At 42.3% G+C, this 18,686-nt stretch overlaps 1 protein-coding gene across 17 annotated transcripts in view; it reads left to right on the top strand.

Annotated features, from left to right (window-relative positions):
• Positions 1-18,686, top strand: part of LOC144126116 (uncharacterized) — a 208,794-nt gene that overhangs the window by 20,179 nt on the left and 169,929 nt on the right. The window contains exon 5 of one of the 17 annotated variants that reach the window (XM_077660069.1): positions 14,001-18,230. The exons of the other annotated variants lie outside the window; for them this stretch is intronic. Coding sequence (XP_077516195.1) covers positions 14,001-14,278 — 278 coding nt within the window. The 3' untranslated portion in view covers positions 14,279-18,230. Of the gene's footprint in view, positions 1-14,000; positions 18,231-18,686 lie in introns of those variants that run through there. 17 annotated transcript variants of the gene reach the window in all.

The raw sequence follows: 18,686 nt of genomic DNA on the forward strand, positions 1-18,686 counted from the left end.
GACATGTGCCCCGAGACATGTGCCACGGTATAAGAATAAGCCAAAAAGGGTGTTTGGTGCAGTAATACTTTGTTACTGCTTGGGCTTTTGGACTAATTTATTTCTTAATGAAGAGAAGAAAAATGGCTGAAATGCAATTTGCGTTTAACTGTGTTGGTGCAGTTTTGTGCCGTGGACATAGTACAAGGACATTTTACTCATTCAGAACATGCCTAAATCTTAACTGTTCCTGGGTGGTGTCTCCTGGTGCAGTGGTGGTTTACCTGGACATGTGTGTTGCCTGGTTATGATGACGACCACCTGTGGCAGGGTAGCTTTCTGTTGCTATGCAGCATGAGGTTGGCAGTAATTGTCCTGGCGAGAGGGAGGATCTTGACACCATTCCCGGCACTTGTCATTCAGCTGAAACTGATAAGCTCGTCTTACTACTGAGCTTAAGCCCCTTTCTGCAAATGTCGACTCACTGGTCTGGAGCACTCATTAGCTCATGCGTCTTTTTAATTGTTCATTTTTTCTACGGCTGTGCGATGGAGCTTCCAGTAGAAAGGTTGACAAAACTGCAGGTTTTATTTATGTAGAGTGCATGATGACAACACTTTAAAGAAGCAAACAATGTTATGCACGCAGAAACGAAATACATGAGTGGAAACGTGCATTAATGTTGACAATATGAGGAATGTAGCTTGGTCATTAGCGGCCATTTATATCAATTGCCATTGCATAAACTGCAATATCATTATTTAAAATATCAGCACTACATTCTTTGCAGTCAATATTTGGCCAGTCATGCTAATGATGTATGACTGGATTTCTTGTGAAATTTTCAGTGAGCCTTTCATATGGTACTGTTGTAATTTCCCCCTATGTTGCCTGAACCACTCAAAAGTGTTGTCGCTTGTGGCCTGTTGAGGTTGCAGTTTCAGGAGTAACAGGCCAGAGTGCAGCCAGGGATTTCCCTCCAGACTTGTTCATGGGCGTGCCCTCATTTGGCTGTATTAGATAAATGCTTGGTGTTAGCCTCCTTCATTACCTCTTCCCTCAGACCACTCTTCAGGCCATGTTATCTTTGTCCTGCATTCTCAGTTACTCAGTTTTTTTTTTACTCTTCATCATTCCTACTCTTTGTGCCTCTTGGTCCTCTTGTGTGTCTTTGCATTTTTCTTTGCTTCTTTCTTTCTCTTCTCTCAAATCATGAGGTTTCATCCTTCAAGGAGCTAACATTTTTTTCCTTATTTGACATTCCGTATTGAAATTTCGGTAGGTCTTCTTGAGCACTGAACGCTGTCCCCCTCATGCTGTGCACTTGGTTGGTACATTGCCGAAGTAGAAGTAGACCCGGCGCGGGGGCCATTTATACTGGCTTTCAAGGTTTTCAGTGGTTAGGGCGCTTGGCTACCGAGCTGGACTTCCCGGGTTCAAACCCTGACGGAGCAGCTGCATTTTGATGTAAGCGAAACGCAAAGGCGCCCATGTGCCATGCAATGCCAGTGCACTTAAGTTACAGATTCCCAGGTAGTCTGAATTATTTTGGAGCCTTCCACTACGGCACCTCTCCTTCCTCCCATCCCTTAGAGCATGGCCGCCGCGGTGGCTGAGTGGTTATGGCGCTCGGCTGCCGGCCCGAAAGACGCGGGTTCGATCCCGGCCGCGGCGGTCGAATTTCGATGGAGGCGAAATTCTAGAAGCCCGTGTACTGTGCGATGTCAGTGCACGTTAAAGAACCCCAGGTGGTCGGAATTTCCGGAGCCCTTCACTATGGCGTCTCTCATAGCCTGAGTCGCTTTGGGATGTTAAACCCCCATAAACCAAACCAAACCTTAGAGCATGGTTCGTATGTCCACCCAGATGGGAAGCAATTACTGCATAATCTCCTTTCCTTAAAAACCTTTTTTTTTGCCAAAATTAAGGAGCCACATTTTCAGGAGTGAGAAGTGTAAGTTACATCATCTCTGATTTTGAACTTGACATGCTAAAGGACTGAATAGCCTCATATTGCTGAAAGTCTGCTACTCCCTTACCATTGTGTGTAACAAGACGAAATGATTGAACGATGGAAAACAGGAATCCATTACAATCCTTCCTCTAATGCAGAGGGTGGTTGCTTGCTTATTTTGCCCGAGTTTTCATGTCCATTACTCAATACGTAGTGACAGTTACTGAGCTTATCTGCCACACAGCAGTTCATGTGTCAATTGTGTCAGTTTTCATTTCATTTTTTCATTTCACCTTTCTCACTAAATTCAGGAGAGACCTTTTATACACGCTTCTTTAGACATACTGTTAGGACATACAGTCGGGGACAAAAGTCTCTGGACCACGTGTTCCTGAAATGAAGCCGATAGCTTGCTATTAGCCGGCGACTGTTGACCACACTTCTACAGATGAAAGAACAAAAATTTGGCCTTCACCTCAACAAGTGTGGTCTTCAGCTGGCTGCTAATAGCAGATAGCTAATAGCAGCTTAATTTCAGGAACACGTGGTCCAGAGAATTTTGTCCCCGACTGTACATATTCTTGTAATACATGTAATACATATTTCTTCCATTGTAGCTGAATCTGTTTTAAATAGAAGATTTATTATTTTTTTTCAGTAAAGTTTCATGCAAGAAACACGCTTTCGAAAGTACTCTATAAAAGGAGAACTATAGGCTCCACCATCAAGCTGTACCTGGAATTGGCCTCTGCAGGTCAATGGTCCCATTCTTCTCTTGCCTTGTGGAAGGGGGAACATATGTTTTAAGTCTGTATCATAGTCTCTGATTGTGCTGTGACAGTTTGTGTGCGCCTGTCTTCTGGACGCAGAGAATATGGTAGTGAATTGTGCAAGCACTGTTCTAAAGCTTGATTGTCACAGCTATTGTGTGGGAGAGCTCAACAGCATGTAAGAAGGGAATTGAGAATGATTCTATACTTTCTGCTACGACAGTAATGAAGTTGCAACACACGTACACGCCTGATTTCATCACCTGGATCACACCCACAGCTGGGCAGAGGCCTTTGTTAAGGACTACTTATTCCTTCTCTGTGCCAGCTGTGGCCACTCTACGTGAGCTCAATTTCTGAAACTTGTCTTTCCACCTCACTTGTGCCCATTTCCGTTTATGTTTTCCTTTGCTTGGAAGACATTCTTTTACTCAAACAGACTATTGCCTATCGGTTCTCAACATTGGCTACTCTGCCCAAGTCCATTATTTTTCTCTTTCTTTTTTCTCCTTGGATGTGATTACTTCAAGTTAGATCTCGTAATTTAGTTTGCCCTCTTTCTATGTCTCAAGGTTAACCCTGTCATTTTCTTTTTATAGCTGGATACAATACCAGAGTTTTATTTTCAAGCTTTTTTTTGTTAATTTCCAAGTCTTGGCTGGATATGCGTGTACTGGCTGGAAATAGCTGTTACATACCTTCCTTTTGGTGAATGTCAGTAAGCTGCTGTCCATAACTTGGGGGCACCCTCCTCTTGCCATTCATTTTCATTATTCTCATGTTAATTTTTTTTTTTCTCATGGTACGGATCTTGATACCTACTTGGCCTCTCTAGTAGTAATACCTTTACTACTTCCAATACCTCACTACTGTGAACTGGTGTTTCGTTCCGAGAGTGGCTTCAGTTTTCTTCATATCAATTTTTAGACCCACTGTTGCATTTCGTTCAGGTCCTCAGGCATATACTGATATTCATTCCCTGGATTAAATTATTTAGTAGAGCACCATCATCAGTTAATTGGAGGTAACCGAGGTGCTGTCCATCAATTCTTGTATCTACTTCTTCCCTGTATAGCCCTTTGGATACCTCTTGTAAACGTGAAGTGAATGGCAGTGGAAAGGCTGTGTCCTTCTGCCTGACACCGTTTTTGATCATATTCTCTGGCACAGAGAGAAAACGGTCTTTGTGCAGTCCCTGTAGATATTTTTTTTGCTATTTCTGTACGCCATCTTTACACCTTGGTTATACAATGCCTCTGTGACTTCTGATGTTTAAGTTGATTGAGTCAAATGCATTTTGTAGTCTGTTGTATCTGTATTAGGAAATTAACCTATTGCTCTTTACCTTTATTAGTGGCACCATATGGCCTTGGAGTTGAATACCCTTTCCAGGAAACAGTCTGTTTCCATGATTCTTCTGAAGTCTTGCATTGATTTTTCTGCTAGCTGCTACCTTAATATCTTGAAAGTAGCAGACAATAAGCTAACTGGTCTAACTTTTCGTCTTTGACTTTGCCTTCCTTATGCATTAATATTGTGTTAGCATTCCTCTTTACTTATAGCCTTCTTGAGTTGATGAGGCATCATGTATTCAAGGTTGAAAGCTTTCCAAGCACAATATCTTTATCTCTACTGTCTTCAGCGGATCTATAGCTGTTTTATCATCCCTTGTTGTATTGCTGCTGTGCACTGTTTATAAAGCGTTCTTTATGTTCAACTGGAATCTATGTCCACGATGGCACTTTTTATTATTTGTATCATTATTATTTTGGATGCTGTACAATTTCTTGTGAATTCCTGTACTAGTGTAGCTATATTATTCACACTGCTAAGGACGTTGCATGCCATATTTGCCTCTCATTATGTATACATCTTGTTTGCTCATCCCTGCTTTTTTTTTTTTTTGCTGCTTTCAAGCTTCCCCGGTGCATTATTCCTTGCTCTGTCTTGTTCATGTTATTCTTTTTGTGTCATTACCTGCTATTTAATTGAGTGATCTTAATAGTTCTGCTATTAATACCTTACCTATGAAGTTTCAGACTTCATGCTCTGGCATTTTTTTTATTAACCCATATATGCCTAGCATCCCACATGGAGGACACCACTTTTTTGTGCAGTAACTGTAAAAGATCATTGTATAAAAGCTTGCACTCTCTAGCATAGGTTAAAGAGGGTCTAAACTTCTCCTGTGCAACAATCGTGTTGCTTACGTTCAGTTTTGTACATTGTGGGCGTTCAGAAAGATCCGCCAGTCTTCTCTGAATGCCATTTTTGAAATTCAACGCCATTGACTATGTTGTAATTCTGCAAGAGGGACCAATAATTTTTGCACATTGTCGTAGGTAAACCACCACACGTGATAAGAAATGCGATTTTAAACTTGATGTCAAATTTTTGAAAGTAACAGGTAGGAAATTTACCTTCTATCCTATATTCTAGGGCAGCTCAAAAGACCTTGTTGTGAGAAATATTTCTGCCAGTAAAAAGATAATTTTTGAGTGAAATAAGTATTTTATATAGAAAAATATTTTGTTTGATCTTTTTGCAAATTGCTGAAGTTTCGGCATATATGGGTTAAGATAATGTTCGGTCTAGCTACTTTACCTCCTACTTCAATTGTGCTTTTCATAATTATATCGATGAAGTTGTCACTTATGCCTTCAGACTGTGCTCATCTTCATCAGTCAAGGCGGAATATCTGTTCTCAAGTTAGATGCTGAACTGCTGCATTTTACCTCTTACTGCTTACTTTTCCCCTACTCTCTTTTTAATTCTAGGTTAACTCTAGAACTAGGAAATCAGCACCATGTGTGCCCACTCTGGGACTTCATCCTTGCTTTTGCGCTGTTTTGAAACCACGAACAGCCAACAAGCCCGCACTTCTCTTGTGATCTAGACCTCGCTATTCTATGTTCACTGCACCTCATCTTGCTTTAGACCTTTACATATTGCACAAGGCCTGGTTGGGGTCACATTATGAAAATGCTTTTTTTATACTTATCCCCTTCCCTATTTTCCTGCCTCCTCCTTCCCTACTTTTACATTAGTACAGTGTGCTACATCTTCCTTTCATCATCATCATAATCATCATCATCAGCCTTATTACACCCACTGCAGGGCAAAGGCCTCTCCCATGTCTCTCCAATTAACCCTGTCTTTTGCCAGCATTATCCACCCTTTGCCTGCAAACTTCTTAATCTCATCCGCCCACCTAACCTTCTGCCGCCCCCTGCTACGCTTACTTTCTCTTGGAATCCACTCCGTTACCCTTAAGGACCAGTGGTTATCCTGCCTTCGCATTACATGCCCTGCCCAAGCCCATTTCTTCCTTTTGATTTCGACTAGGATGTCATTAACCTGGGCTTGTTCCCTCACCCACTCTGCCCGTTTCTGGTCTCATAACGTTACACCTATCATTTTTATTTCCATGGCTTGCTGCATTGTCCTTAACTTAAGCTGAAGTCTTTTCGTTAGACTCCACGTTTCTGCCCCGTAGGTGAGTGCCGCTAAGATACCGCTGTTGTACACTTTTCTCTTGAGGGAAATTGGTAAACTGCCATTCATCATCTCAGAGAACCTGCCATATGCGCTCCACCCCATTCTTATCCTTCTAGTTATTTCCCTCTCATGATCCGGATCAGCTGTCACTACCTGCCCTAAGTAGTATTCCTTTACCACTTCCAGGCACTCACTGCCAATTATGAACTGCTGTTCCCTTGCTAGACTGTTGAACATTACTTTGGTTTCCTGCATGTTAATTTTTAGACCCAGCATTCTGCTTTGCCTGTCTAACTCATTGATCATGATTTGCAGTTCACCTCCTGAGTGACTCAGCAAGGCAATGTCATCAGCGAATCGCAGATTATTTAGGTATTCTCCATTTACTCTTATTCCCAACTGTTCCCAGTTTAGGCCTCGGAATACCTCCTGTAAACAGGCGGTGAATAGCATTGGCGAGATCGTGTCTCCTTGCCTGACGCCCTTTCTTATTGGAATTTTATTGCTGACTTTTTGGAGGACTATGGTAGCTGTGCAGTTGCTATATATATCTTCCAGTATTTTGACATAAGGCTCTTCTACACCCTGATTATGCAATGCCTGTATGATTGCTGACGATTCCACTGAGTCGAATGCTTTCTCGTAATCAATGAAGGCTAAATATAGAGTTTAGTTATATTCTGTGCATTTTTCTATCACCTGATTGATAGTGTGAATATGATCTATTGTGGAATATCCTTTACGAAAGCCTGCCTGATCATTTGGTTGATTAAAGTCTAACGTTGCCCTGACTCTATTAGCGATTACCTTAGTAAATACCTTGTAAGCAACAGATAGTAAGCTGATCGGTCTGTAATTTTTCAAGTCCTTGGCGTCTCTCTTCTTATGAATTAAGATAATGTTGGCATTCTGCCAAGCTTCTGGTACGGTCGAGGTCGTAAGACATTGCGTATACAGGGTGGCTAGTTTTTCTAGCACGATCTCCCCTCCATCCTTCAACAGATCTGCTTTTACCTGATCCTCCCCAGCTGCTTTTCCCCTTTCTGTTGCTCCTAAGTCTTTCTTTACTTCCTCTTTCGTTACTGGCGGGATGACACATTGCTCTTGCTACTGTTTCTCTCATTAACGCTACGATTACATTGGTTACTGTACAGATTTGTGAAGAACTCTTCGGCTACTTTAACTATCTTATCCATATTGCTAATGACATTGCCCTCCTTGTCTCTTAGCGCATACATCTGGTTTTTACCTATGCCTAGGTTCCTCTTCACCGCTTTTAGGCTACCTCCGTTCTTTAGAGCATGCTCGATTCTCTCCATATTAAACTTCCTTATGTCGGCTACCTTGCACTTATTAACTTCGATAGCTCTGTCAGTTCTATTCTGTCGGTAGGGTTAGACGCCCTCATGCTTTGGCGTTTCTTAATCAGATCTTTCGTCACCTGAGATAGCTTTCCAGTATCCTGTCGAGGTCTCCTGCCGCCTACTTCTACTGTGCACTCCGTAATGATGGCTGTCAGATTATCGTTCATTGTATGAACATCAAGATCGTCTTCCTCAGTTAAAACCGAATATGTTTTGCAGTGCTATCCTGAATTCCTGTACTTTCCCTCTTACCGCTTACTCGTTAATGTACTTCCTCTTCACTAGCTTTCTTCAAGTCTAGGCTAAATCAAGACCTTACCATTCCGTGGTCGCTACAGTGCACCTTTCCGAATATGGCCACATCCTGAACGATGCCAGGTTGAGCGCATAGTATGAAGTCGATTTCATTTTTAGTCTCACCATTGGGGCTCTCCCAGGTCCACTTCCTGTTCTCTTGTTTGCAGAAGAAAGTATTCATGATCCGTAAATTATATCTATCTGCGAATTCTACTAATAACTCTCCCCTGCTATTTCTAGAACCTATCCCATAGTCGCCTATTGCGTGGTCGCCAGCCTCCTTCTTGCCCACCTTCGCACTGAAGTCGCCCATCAGTACAGTGCAGTGTGATTTTACTCTATTCATTGCGGATTCCACGTCTTCATAGAAACTTTCAACAGTCTCGTCATCATGGCTGGATGTAGGCGCGTAGGCCTGCACCATTTTCAGCTTGTACGTCCTATTGAGCCTAATCACAATAGCTGCTACCCTCTCGTTAATACTATAGAGCTCCTCTATGTTGCCAGCTATATTCGCAATAGCACAGTATGTGTCCGTCCTTTAGTACTGTATACGCCTCACCTGCCCTCCTAACTTCACTAAGCCCTATGACATCCCATTTAATTCCCGCTAGTTCCTTGAACAGCACTGCTAGGCTAGCCTCACTAGATCTAGCGTTAAACGTTGCCAGGTTCAGATTCCAATGGCGGCCTGTCCGGAGCCAGAAATTCTTAGCACCCGCCGCTGCGTCACGGTCTGACCGCCGCTGTGGTCAGTTGCTCCGCAGCCGCTGGGGGCTGAGGGCCAAGGGTTAATTGGTTTGTACATAGAAGGTTGTGGCCAAGTACTACACCAGGGTGGCCAAATCCTGTTCTGGTGAGGGAGTTGTCGATTCTGGTCACCGAGATCAGGCCGCACCCCAGGCCTGATTGTGGAATTCCATCGACACGCAGATTTTTTCTTTTTTTTTAAAACCCGGTGGAGAATTGCGCGGCACCAGGATTCGAACCCCGGTCCTCTTGCACGCGAGGTGGATGCTCTACCTCTACACCATCACTACATCGGCGCATCTTCCTTTATTCATAGTCAATTCTGTGTCTTCACACATCCTTTTGGCCATCTCTGTTGGTGCATAGGCCTGCACACCCTGCAGTCTGTTCCTTTTATTATGTATTATTAATGATGACTGCCACCTTCTTCACCTTCACTGCCAACTTGGTCAATGTTGCCTGCTACACTTTTATTGATCGAGCGCCTCGTGCTTTTTTTGATCGAAAACCCACCACCATGTTCGCTTGGGTAGAGCCAGTAACAATGTATGCTCATTCCTTTAACAGATCATCATCTTAATGCTTCATTGCTGCTCCTAACCTCCACCAATGGAGACGTTCGGACTTTTGTTGGTGGAGGTTGCCACTATTACCCCACTGGTAAACGGAAGTGGCGGTGAAGAACTTGGCTTGGTAGAGTTAGCATGCTTAGGTCTTGGTTTGGACTACTACTCTTGTAGTATGCATGGCTGTATTATTTTCTAGTCACAGAGTATGCTTGCTTGCTTTTAGTGCCCAAGCCTGGTAAGAGGCTTTTCGTGACTTTTTAAAGAAGTGACGCAAGCACACTCACCAAGTGACCTTGCCTTCATAGGCCAGCACTCTACTGTATGTGTCCAACAGCAGACAGCAAGTCTCTTAAGTATGTTGCACACCTGTACAGTCAGCATGATGTGGTGGTTTCTCATTTAACTCTTTTATTTTCTAATTCCTGTTTTTAATTTGTTGATAGACATTCTGTTTTATATGGCATAGCAAAATCTTCACCTTTACCATGCTTAATTGCCATGTTGTAGTGCCTGTTGCTTTCATTTGTGGTCCAGGGAGAATGTTGGCTGCAGCTGGCACAAGACAAAATTCATTGGAGGTATATGGAAGAAGCCTTTGTCCTGCAGTGGACATAGTTAGGCTGATGATGATGATGAGAATAAGTGCCAGTACGGTTTACAATTGCAACTGATCTGTTTATTGTAATGGTGGCTAGCCATCAGGCTAATCACACCTAACGTAGCTGTGATCACAGGGCAGTGATTAAATATGTTAAAGACGACATTCTCAATGAAATCAAGCACTGAAGGAATGCTTGCTATATGTTATGCGCACATGCATTTACAAGACCCAGTCTGCCTATTCTTTGGGGTTGTCAAGTGACTGAATTGGTTTGTTCCATACATTGTTTGGATTTTGACTCTTCATATTTATATGCACGTAAAGAGTTTTTTGGGCACCAGCTTATAGGTGCTTATTTTGATAGACTTCTGACACTACTATATCTTGTTTTTTCCATTGCATGATCTTAAAACAAATGTTTGGAAATCATTGCTTGTTTTTTATTTTTTCATCAATGCCATAGGTGCAGCTTTCTTGGTTTATTAGTGTGCAAGTTATGTTGAAGTGCCGGAAAGTGCATGCGTTTGGTTCGTATCATATATCAGTTTCTTTGCATGTGCCATGACATGTCTAATTGTTTTAATTTTTTTTACTCGCTCATGTTTAGCTGCTGCATTCAAATGAGGCTGCTCTTTTGTTTGTTCTTTGTTCTTTCTGTTATTTCTTTGTAAAACTGATTTGTGAACATAGTGTCAGCCCCATGATATATCTATATGGGCTGTGTGTGCCATTTTCCTGTAACAGGCATCACGATAAGTTATTTTAAAGGGACTATGCAACGAATAAAAAGTCACTTGTAAATGTTTTCAATACTTAGAAATGACGCTAAGAAGCATTCACACCGTGTATGAGTCTCCAGAACTGAGCCGGCAATTTATTATGAACTTTTAAAAACCGTGTTTTTCTAAATTCGCGGGTCGATTGGTGTGCTCGTAGTGACCGATTTTGGAACTAAAATCGTGGAACAAAGACGTCACTGTACCATGATGTCGCCAGGCCACCACACGCTCTCATTCGCTGGAGCCACGGCAGCCACGACGTCACGGGCACACTTCCGGTAGCCGTAAAAATCGTCTGCTCGTGCCGCCGTGCGACCCTCTCGGGCAAGCGAGCCAGGGCATTGCCTTCGCGCATATGGTTTCAATTTTCCTCTGCCGCCTCCTTCCATCGGGAGTTCCGGAGCCACTCGCACGGCTCTTCGTGCGCACGCATAGGGCTCGATGCCCATCGCGGCCGTAAAAGCGAGCAGTCGCACCTCGAGGTCCGGGCTTATTACTGCTAATTACCACAGATGACAAGCAAAAAAACCCGACGCGCGCCGCAATCCAGGAAGGCGAAGAGACCGGAGATGCCGCCACGCCGCCGACGCTGCTGCTGGGGGGCTAGGAGCGACAACCGGAAGTTGCAAAATAAACGTCAGCGGATGACGTATTCATGAACGGGGCCCAGTCCCAGAGCTGTTTTCTTTATTTTTTTCTGGTGCTCCTCGTGTACGAGTTGAGGGGGGAGAGGAGGAGCGTAATTTTTAATAGTCTATTCTATATCTTCGCTGTTATTGATACTAGCTTAAAAATTCTTGCGTTGGGGTGACGAGTGATGAAATGCCTATCTCTCGTCTGCTTTACGTAATCTCAATTAATTTATTGCATAGTCCCTTTAAGGAAAAAAAAGAATTGTGTCTAACCTTTACATTATTGAGAACTTCATGCAGTTTAGGCAGGGGATGTTATATATACATCAAAACTACATGTGGAGCTTTTTTTGAATCTGTGAAACTTGTGTTGGCTGGATCTGTTGAGATTAAATTTTTTGTTGTTTAACATTCATGCTTTGTAAGAATTGATGATTTTCAGCACAAACCACAGCGGTAGACAAATTTGTTGGTATGTGGCATGATATTTTTGGCCAGCTCCATTTAAATGTTTTGCAGAACCTGGGCTCGCATCCTGAAGAGTGATTGTGAATGCATAGTTGTAAATTCTGCTGCTATCTATACCTTTAAAAGCACAACATTTTACAGTGCTTGCATGGTTTCACTTGGGAAGTTTGTACACTAGTTCTTGCATTTTTCCACACTGTGCTGTGTGATTGCATTGGTTTACCAACTCCAGGATGGGAATTGTCATGAGATTACATTGGCTGTGGCCATTCAGAATAATTTCACTTTGCTTCTTGCTTGTTGCCCACTACATGAATGTATATAGCTCGTCCCTCCTTATGTAATGTGGTGTAAGAGACTAGAACCACATGATATTTTCTTTCAGAGGCCTCGTAGCCACAATACATGTGATACCATTATTCAGTCCCCTTTTCTATTGTGATAAGTTGATTACCACTGTTGATGCTGATGTGCAGTTTATTTAATGCCTTTGCGCAGTATTATTCACAGGTGACAGTCTTCTCTTGTAGCACATCAATTGCATTAAGCTTTCCTTCTTAAACAGCTAACAAGCATCACATATTTGTACACCTAATTGCTGCACTGTATCCCTGTACCTGTAATTGTAAAACATATCCTGGCCTGTTTACATTACACCAAGAAGTCAGAGGCACACTTAAGAAGTCTAAGTGACCAGAATGATTTTCCTAATGTACGGTGGATGTTTTAGCTTATCTCGTCCTCTTTAGGAAGTGCTTTAATCAACTTAGCAATGAAAACTGAACAGTTTTAGGAAACAAAAGATATGCTTTATCTTATGTTTACATTCTGAGTACTCACTCTTTTCCTTCTTATTTATTCTGTGCTGTTAGCTTCGTATTGCAGGACTCGTGTTGACTTGTTATTACACAAATGCACAGACCTAGGATATAGAGAAGTAAAAACTATGCACTGTGGAGCATTGATGTGTCATGGACAGCTGAAAATAACTGACATGCTGATGACATCTAGCCAGAAACATGAGCCCCATGTAGCTATCTTGCGTATTTAGGTTTCAGCTTCTGTCATGAGTCAGTTATTTATGCGGGTAAGCATGTGCAGAGATGTTTGAAAGTGTATCATAGTTCCTGCTATCCCATCTTTAGCACAGTGCAGCATAGGAAGCTTGCATCTGTGCCAATACGTGGTGCCTTCACATGTGCCTCTATCACTGCTGTCTTTCTGTGTGACAGTGTTTGGCTGTGTGCTTTGTGGGGAGATTCAACTCCTATGAATTCTGGCTCTGTGCTTGGGGAACTGTTGAGGGGACAGGGTAAGCAAAAAATCAGAAAAAAGAAGTGATTTTTTTGTTTTCTCGGGGTTCTTAAAGTACATTTATTTGGAAACTTTTCAGTATTGCTTTTCTTCTCTTATTTATTTCCACTTCAAAAATCATTTTGAAAAGATGGTAGTGAGCAACCATGCTCCCTTTTTGTAGAATTTAGCATAAGTAAGAAGTTGTCTGTCAAGAGTCTTAAAGCTCTTAGCATCTCCATATATAGTAGTGTTGTCTGGAAGAGGGCTCCAAAATATGTTTTGTAGGACTGCAGGCACTAAGGGTGGTAACATTAAATGTTGTCCTAACATTCAGCGATGGCGGCATAACAAGAGAAGTGGTTCTTGAGGCCTGTGGGCCAACTCCAGGGTGTAACACTGTCCACTGGCTGAGGGAAGTTGAGTGACATCAAGCCGCAGAAAAGGTCACAAAACAAGCCCAGGGAGCTAAAAGAGAGGCAGAGAAGTGCACAGGTGTGTTGGATGGCAATTACATACCTGGTGCCTATTGAATAAATCAGTCAGCAGATGTTGGCACAAAGAGAAACTTTGCAGGGAAGTTACTTTTTACCTTAAACTGTGGAACAGGATTTTTTGTTGCAGCAGTACCATTATATTTGAAAGAAGACGAGGCATAAGGCCAATTTTTCCATTTGGGTATATGCCAAACGGAAGTTAGGCACATGCAGTGAAGTTTATATTTTATAAAGATAAATGACACAAAAATGTTTTTGAATGCAGTACTGGAGGAAGGGAAAAAAAAATGTTTCTGTTGTGGTGAATAGTTTTGATTCAGTTGAGAGAGCACAAATTACTGAACAAGATGACATAAGCAGGTATGCGGTATCTCTATTATCTGCCGAGAACAGAGTACTGGAACATGCTGTAAAATAGAAGAGAAGGATATGGTTTACCCTGTCCCCTTAAAATCTTCTAGATCTTGCTGTAACCTATGCGATGATGGTTGTGAACCCAGCTGCACCAATACCTGCCTATCCTTTTTTTTTCTCGTTTGTTTTCCGCAGCAGTGTCTCATTTCCTCTGGCGGCCACGGAAGAAGACCGGTGCGTTCCGTTGCGACGTTTGTGCCAAGCCCTTCAGCAACAAGGCCAACATGCAGCGCCACAAAGTTCTCCATGCCACGGTCCGCGATGTCTACTTTTGCGACGTCTGCTCGCGGCCTTTCTCCTGGAAGAGCAGTCTTGAGCGACACAAGCGTGACATGCATGCTGCCCCTGGAGGTCTCATGGCACAGCACGATGACACCCACCCACTCGGCGGTGTCTTTCCTGATGTGAGGTGATGCCCCAGCCGTGGTGGCCCACAGCTCGTGAGTCTCGTCTGCACGTGCTGACTGTTTCAGTCACAACTGCTGTCAGGACTTCCGCCCATGTCTCATGTGGGTGTTTGTACACACAGGTGATGTGCAGAGGTGCGCTTCCATTGACAAGCTGTGGCATACTGTTGGCACACATGAGTTTTGCTTATCCTAGCATGCTTGCATTACATGCTTTGAGAGAACATGCAGTCAGCTGCATGCATCAGCAGTGGATTTGTCTCTTTTTTTCACCTGTGAAGCATACTTTTGTTTTGTTCTCATTTGATGATTTCAGTTTGCAGCACTGCTTGTAATTGCATGGCTTTAATTCCCAGGTTTGGAGAAGTTAACATTTGTAGTTCATGTCAATTATGTCTCATAGAAAGGGAAGATTTAAAAGTTTCTTGTGAAAAAAAAATGTGAAAGAACGGATAAGCTGCAATTCATGTTTTTTTTTTTCTTTTGTTATGGCCATGCTGTCCAAATTTTATTTAGTTCTGTCTCTGGTGGCTATACTTCTTTCTTCTTTTATAGCTTTCCTCTGTTTTTGCTGTTTTTTGTTGACTTACTTGCTTTCTCTCCAAAATTTAAGATGGTTGAAACACTGTTAAGTAATTGTTTGGTAACAGTGTCAAGTACTAGGCATCACTGTTCAAATATTTAGCAAAGTGTGAGCATTTTTGTGACATTAAGTGCAAGGCTGAGTTGTCCTTAAATATTGCAGTTTTTAGGGTTTCTTTTCAGGTAACACAGGATGTGTGCTTTCTGTCTTTAGCACTTATTGAGCTTAAAATGCTCATCACTTTCCTCTCCATGGACTCGTGATGGTTTGCTATTCGCATTACTACACCTGAGTTCACTTCTTTTTTCCACGGCTGTTTGAAAATGGTGTAGCCTTATTGTAGTCCGTTAATCTTGATGGGCATCTCTTGTCAAAGTAACAAAAGCAGCTGTGATGGGTTTTGTCTTTGTCCTTCATTATCGTAAGGACTCTTTATATCATTTTTGGTGCACAGAGCCAGTAGTAATATAATTGCTTGGTACAGGCACCAATTGCAGTCTAAGCATTTTTGCTCATGACTGCATTGAGCTAGCAAGTGGTGTTTGTCTCTACAGATTTTCACACAGCACCACACTGCATACAGCTTATGATTACCAGTGCTGCTTGTTGCTTCTGGGCACAAGGTTTGTTTCTTTCAAGACAGATGAACGCATTTGTTAAATTTGGCCGAAATAACTGCATGAAAGAGAATTAAATAGAAGTCTGGTTAAGGCAGACATTTTGGAAGCATTGTTTACTATGGTGGCTTGTCGCGCTTTGCTTCCTGCATTGAGGAGCCCGGTGGCCTCTTAGTATTTATTAAGATATGATAGATTTGAAAGTATTTCATGCATCGGTGGAGATACTATTGGAATAAGAACTGGTTAACCTCCATCGTAGGCTCTCTGTATGCGACTTGGTTTTGTTCTTACACTAAAAGCAACAAGTTTATGTAAGAGTTAACTTTGGATGGGGAAAAAATGCAAGACGATGCATAGAGCACAAAGCAGCTGATCGTTTGTAAGGACGCATAAACTATCCAAGTAACAAGAGGAAGGTAAGGATTATGGGAGAAAGCTAGTTTAGCATAGACATGCTATGCTTTGCTTTATGCAGTGCATAGTTAAGAGTGCAGGACAAAACTGGCTCAGGCTGGATTTGTTAGTTGTTGAGCCCTTGTGCATGCGACTGTGCAAAGGAACCTTCGTGTCCGTGCTTAAGTTGTTGAAAACGAGACATGTTTCTGGCTTCTTCTTTGACTTATGAATGGCATTTGACACCGGTTATTTATTAAAACTTACTATATACTGTTATTTTGCATTTATTTTTCTGTTTTATGCTGTTTCATTTAATTTGTGTCAGAGTGACACTTTCTACAATCCTGCATTAGGACAGACAAGTGTACGGCAGTAAGTGGAAGGAAGTGCTAGTTTTGTGCATGATAGGTGACTGGCAATACATAGTGCAAATATTCACGTTCTGCGAAAATTCTTGACATGTCAGAACCATTTGCCACAGCGGTCATGCTTGTCTGTGTAGAATGCTTGTCCTTCCATTTAGTTTGTTCTTGTTAAACTGCTATAGCCCCTTTGGCATCTGAGTAATGCAGAAAAGATATATTTTGAAATGTTGAGTGACCTTTATGAAGTGACATTGATACTAAAATGTGTATGTTGCATTGTCTTTATGAAGTGTTTTGCTGCAGAGCAGGTGTCGCTTAGAGCTTAAATTACTGCATTTGCTATGTGCATGCTGTAGAGCCTTCCATGATGAAAGATTGTCCTGACATCGGGTAGATTCAGTCATTAAGTTCCTTGTAGTTGTTGTGTAAAAATGACACGCATGCGGCAGTGGCATACCGAGCAATTTCCACATGGAGACTAATGGTCCAGGTTGCGTGTGCAATTCAGTGGAAGTATGTTAGTTCAAGTTTTACACGAATGAAAAATTTTAGGCTACTGTTATCAACTTTCCAGCTGAGAAAATTGGTTTGGAGGGAGGGGAGGGTGCACGATAGGGGCATTGGCAATAAGTAAAGCAGGTGAAAATTGAAACAAGACTGATGAGACCAAGAATTTAGCTTTTATTTATGCTTTGTAAGAAGTAAGGTGGGAGGAATGCTTGTTTTCACCCCTCTGGAGCTGGGGACATCCCGGGATGCTAGAGAGCCCCACTTAGAAATAAACCGCTTGGGCCATATATTTTACATACGCACTAAGGCTGTGGATATGTATATCCTGGCATTAAGGCTGAAGTTTAGCTCAATTTGCAGGTATGCCGTAACAAGTTCCACACATGCAGCTTCTCATGTCCCTCCACAAGCTTTTCCTAACCGAAAACACACTTCCCGTTGGGACATTGCTGTTTGGTGTTTATTTTGTAATACATAGTGGGCCACAAGCTTGTGAGTCTCAACAGACTTAAATCTTTGACAACGAATGCGTGCCCAAACCAGGACGAGCAGAGACGTGCAGAAGGTAATGAATAAGGTAAAAAATTGTGTTCTGATATCTGAAGGTGTTTAGTCAACATTTCTTCAAGGATACTAGGGGGAAGGGGGGGGGGGGGGGGGGGGAGCATAGAAAGAAGCCTACTGAGCTTGTCAGAGCCAAACTAACCTGTTTGCAAAATGTGTCACAAGTCTTTGAGGAATTGACAGAGTAGAAAAATTTGGCAATGCTTTTGTACAAAGCTTACATATTTGATATGATAACTAAAATTCGCATTTTTTTCTCAATTTTTTGATATCTTATGATGAGTAGTTAGCACAGAGCTTGGATGGAAATGTGAAATGTGCCTGCAAGATTTGTAGTGCCCTTTTAGTCCTAAAGCCCAGGTCTTCCGTAGAGGTGTCATGAGTGATGACTGATTTATACTATCCTGGTATCATTTGTGGTTCTAATGGTCGAAACATGTGCAGAAAAGACAAAGATAAAGAACTTTAACTGTATCCATCAAGTGGATCTAACTGCACAGATTTCAATTATAGGTGAGTTAGGTGATTTCAATTATAGGTGTGTGTCTTAGATTCCTATAATTTGACAGTATGTTAAGGTTTAAATAAAATAAAAAGGGCAGCCTTTTTTTTTTTTCAATTTTTGGGCCAACATAATCAGCGGTGCTATGACCACTGTAAGCTGGAATTAAGGCACAGTATGTACTGCTGCTTGCTGGTTGTAGATATTGTTTCTCCAGCTGGTATGCAGTAGAGCCTTAAAGGTGCACTAAAGAGAAACCTGAACTCGTATTTTTACCACGGGAACTCTATCTACATGTTCCGGGCATTCTTAGAAACTTCGAATTAATGTACTGTGTGGCCGATTGCCCCATTTAAATCGAATTAAACGCCCCGGCTCCCGCCATTTTTTTTTTTTAACTCAACATGGTAGGTAGGAGGAGTCTGATTGCCTTTTATTGCTTGGCCATGCATGTACTATTGGGGACAAAAGTAACTGGCCCCCCCGCCCCCCTCCAAGTTCCGAACTCTACCGCATTGAATGTGAATACTACCTGACATTGCACTCCTGGGGTCAAGACTGGCATGGCACGGTTCAGAACTTGCAAGGGTGGTCAGTTAATTTTGTTCCTGATAGCAGTGCGCCAGTCTCGACACTAGGAGTGCATCGCCGGGCGGCACCCGCATGCATTGCGGCACAGTTTGGAACTCGGAGGGGGGAGGGGTCAGTTTTGTCCCCAAAAGTACTTCGGTTGAATCTGAATTGTTTGGCTTTGCCTCCAGAACCTACCACAGGTTCTGCGAGGGAAAGAACCAGATAATGTGGCACAATTTGGTCTGGTAGCTTTGTGCATTTGTGCATTGATGCTAAACCCTGCCAGTAACATATGTTAAAA

Source organism: Amblyomma americanum, chromosome 3 (assembly GCF_052857255.1).
Source record: "Amblyomma americanum isolate KBUSLIRL-KWMA chromosome 3, ASM5285725v1, whole genome shotgun sequence".
Taxonomy (NCBI): Eukaryota; Metazoa; Arthropoda; class Arachnida; order Ixodida; family Ixodidae; genus Amblyomma; species Amblyomma americanum.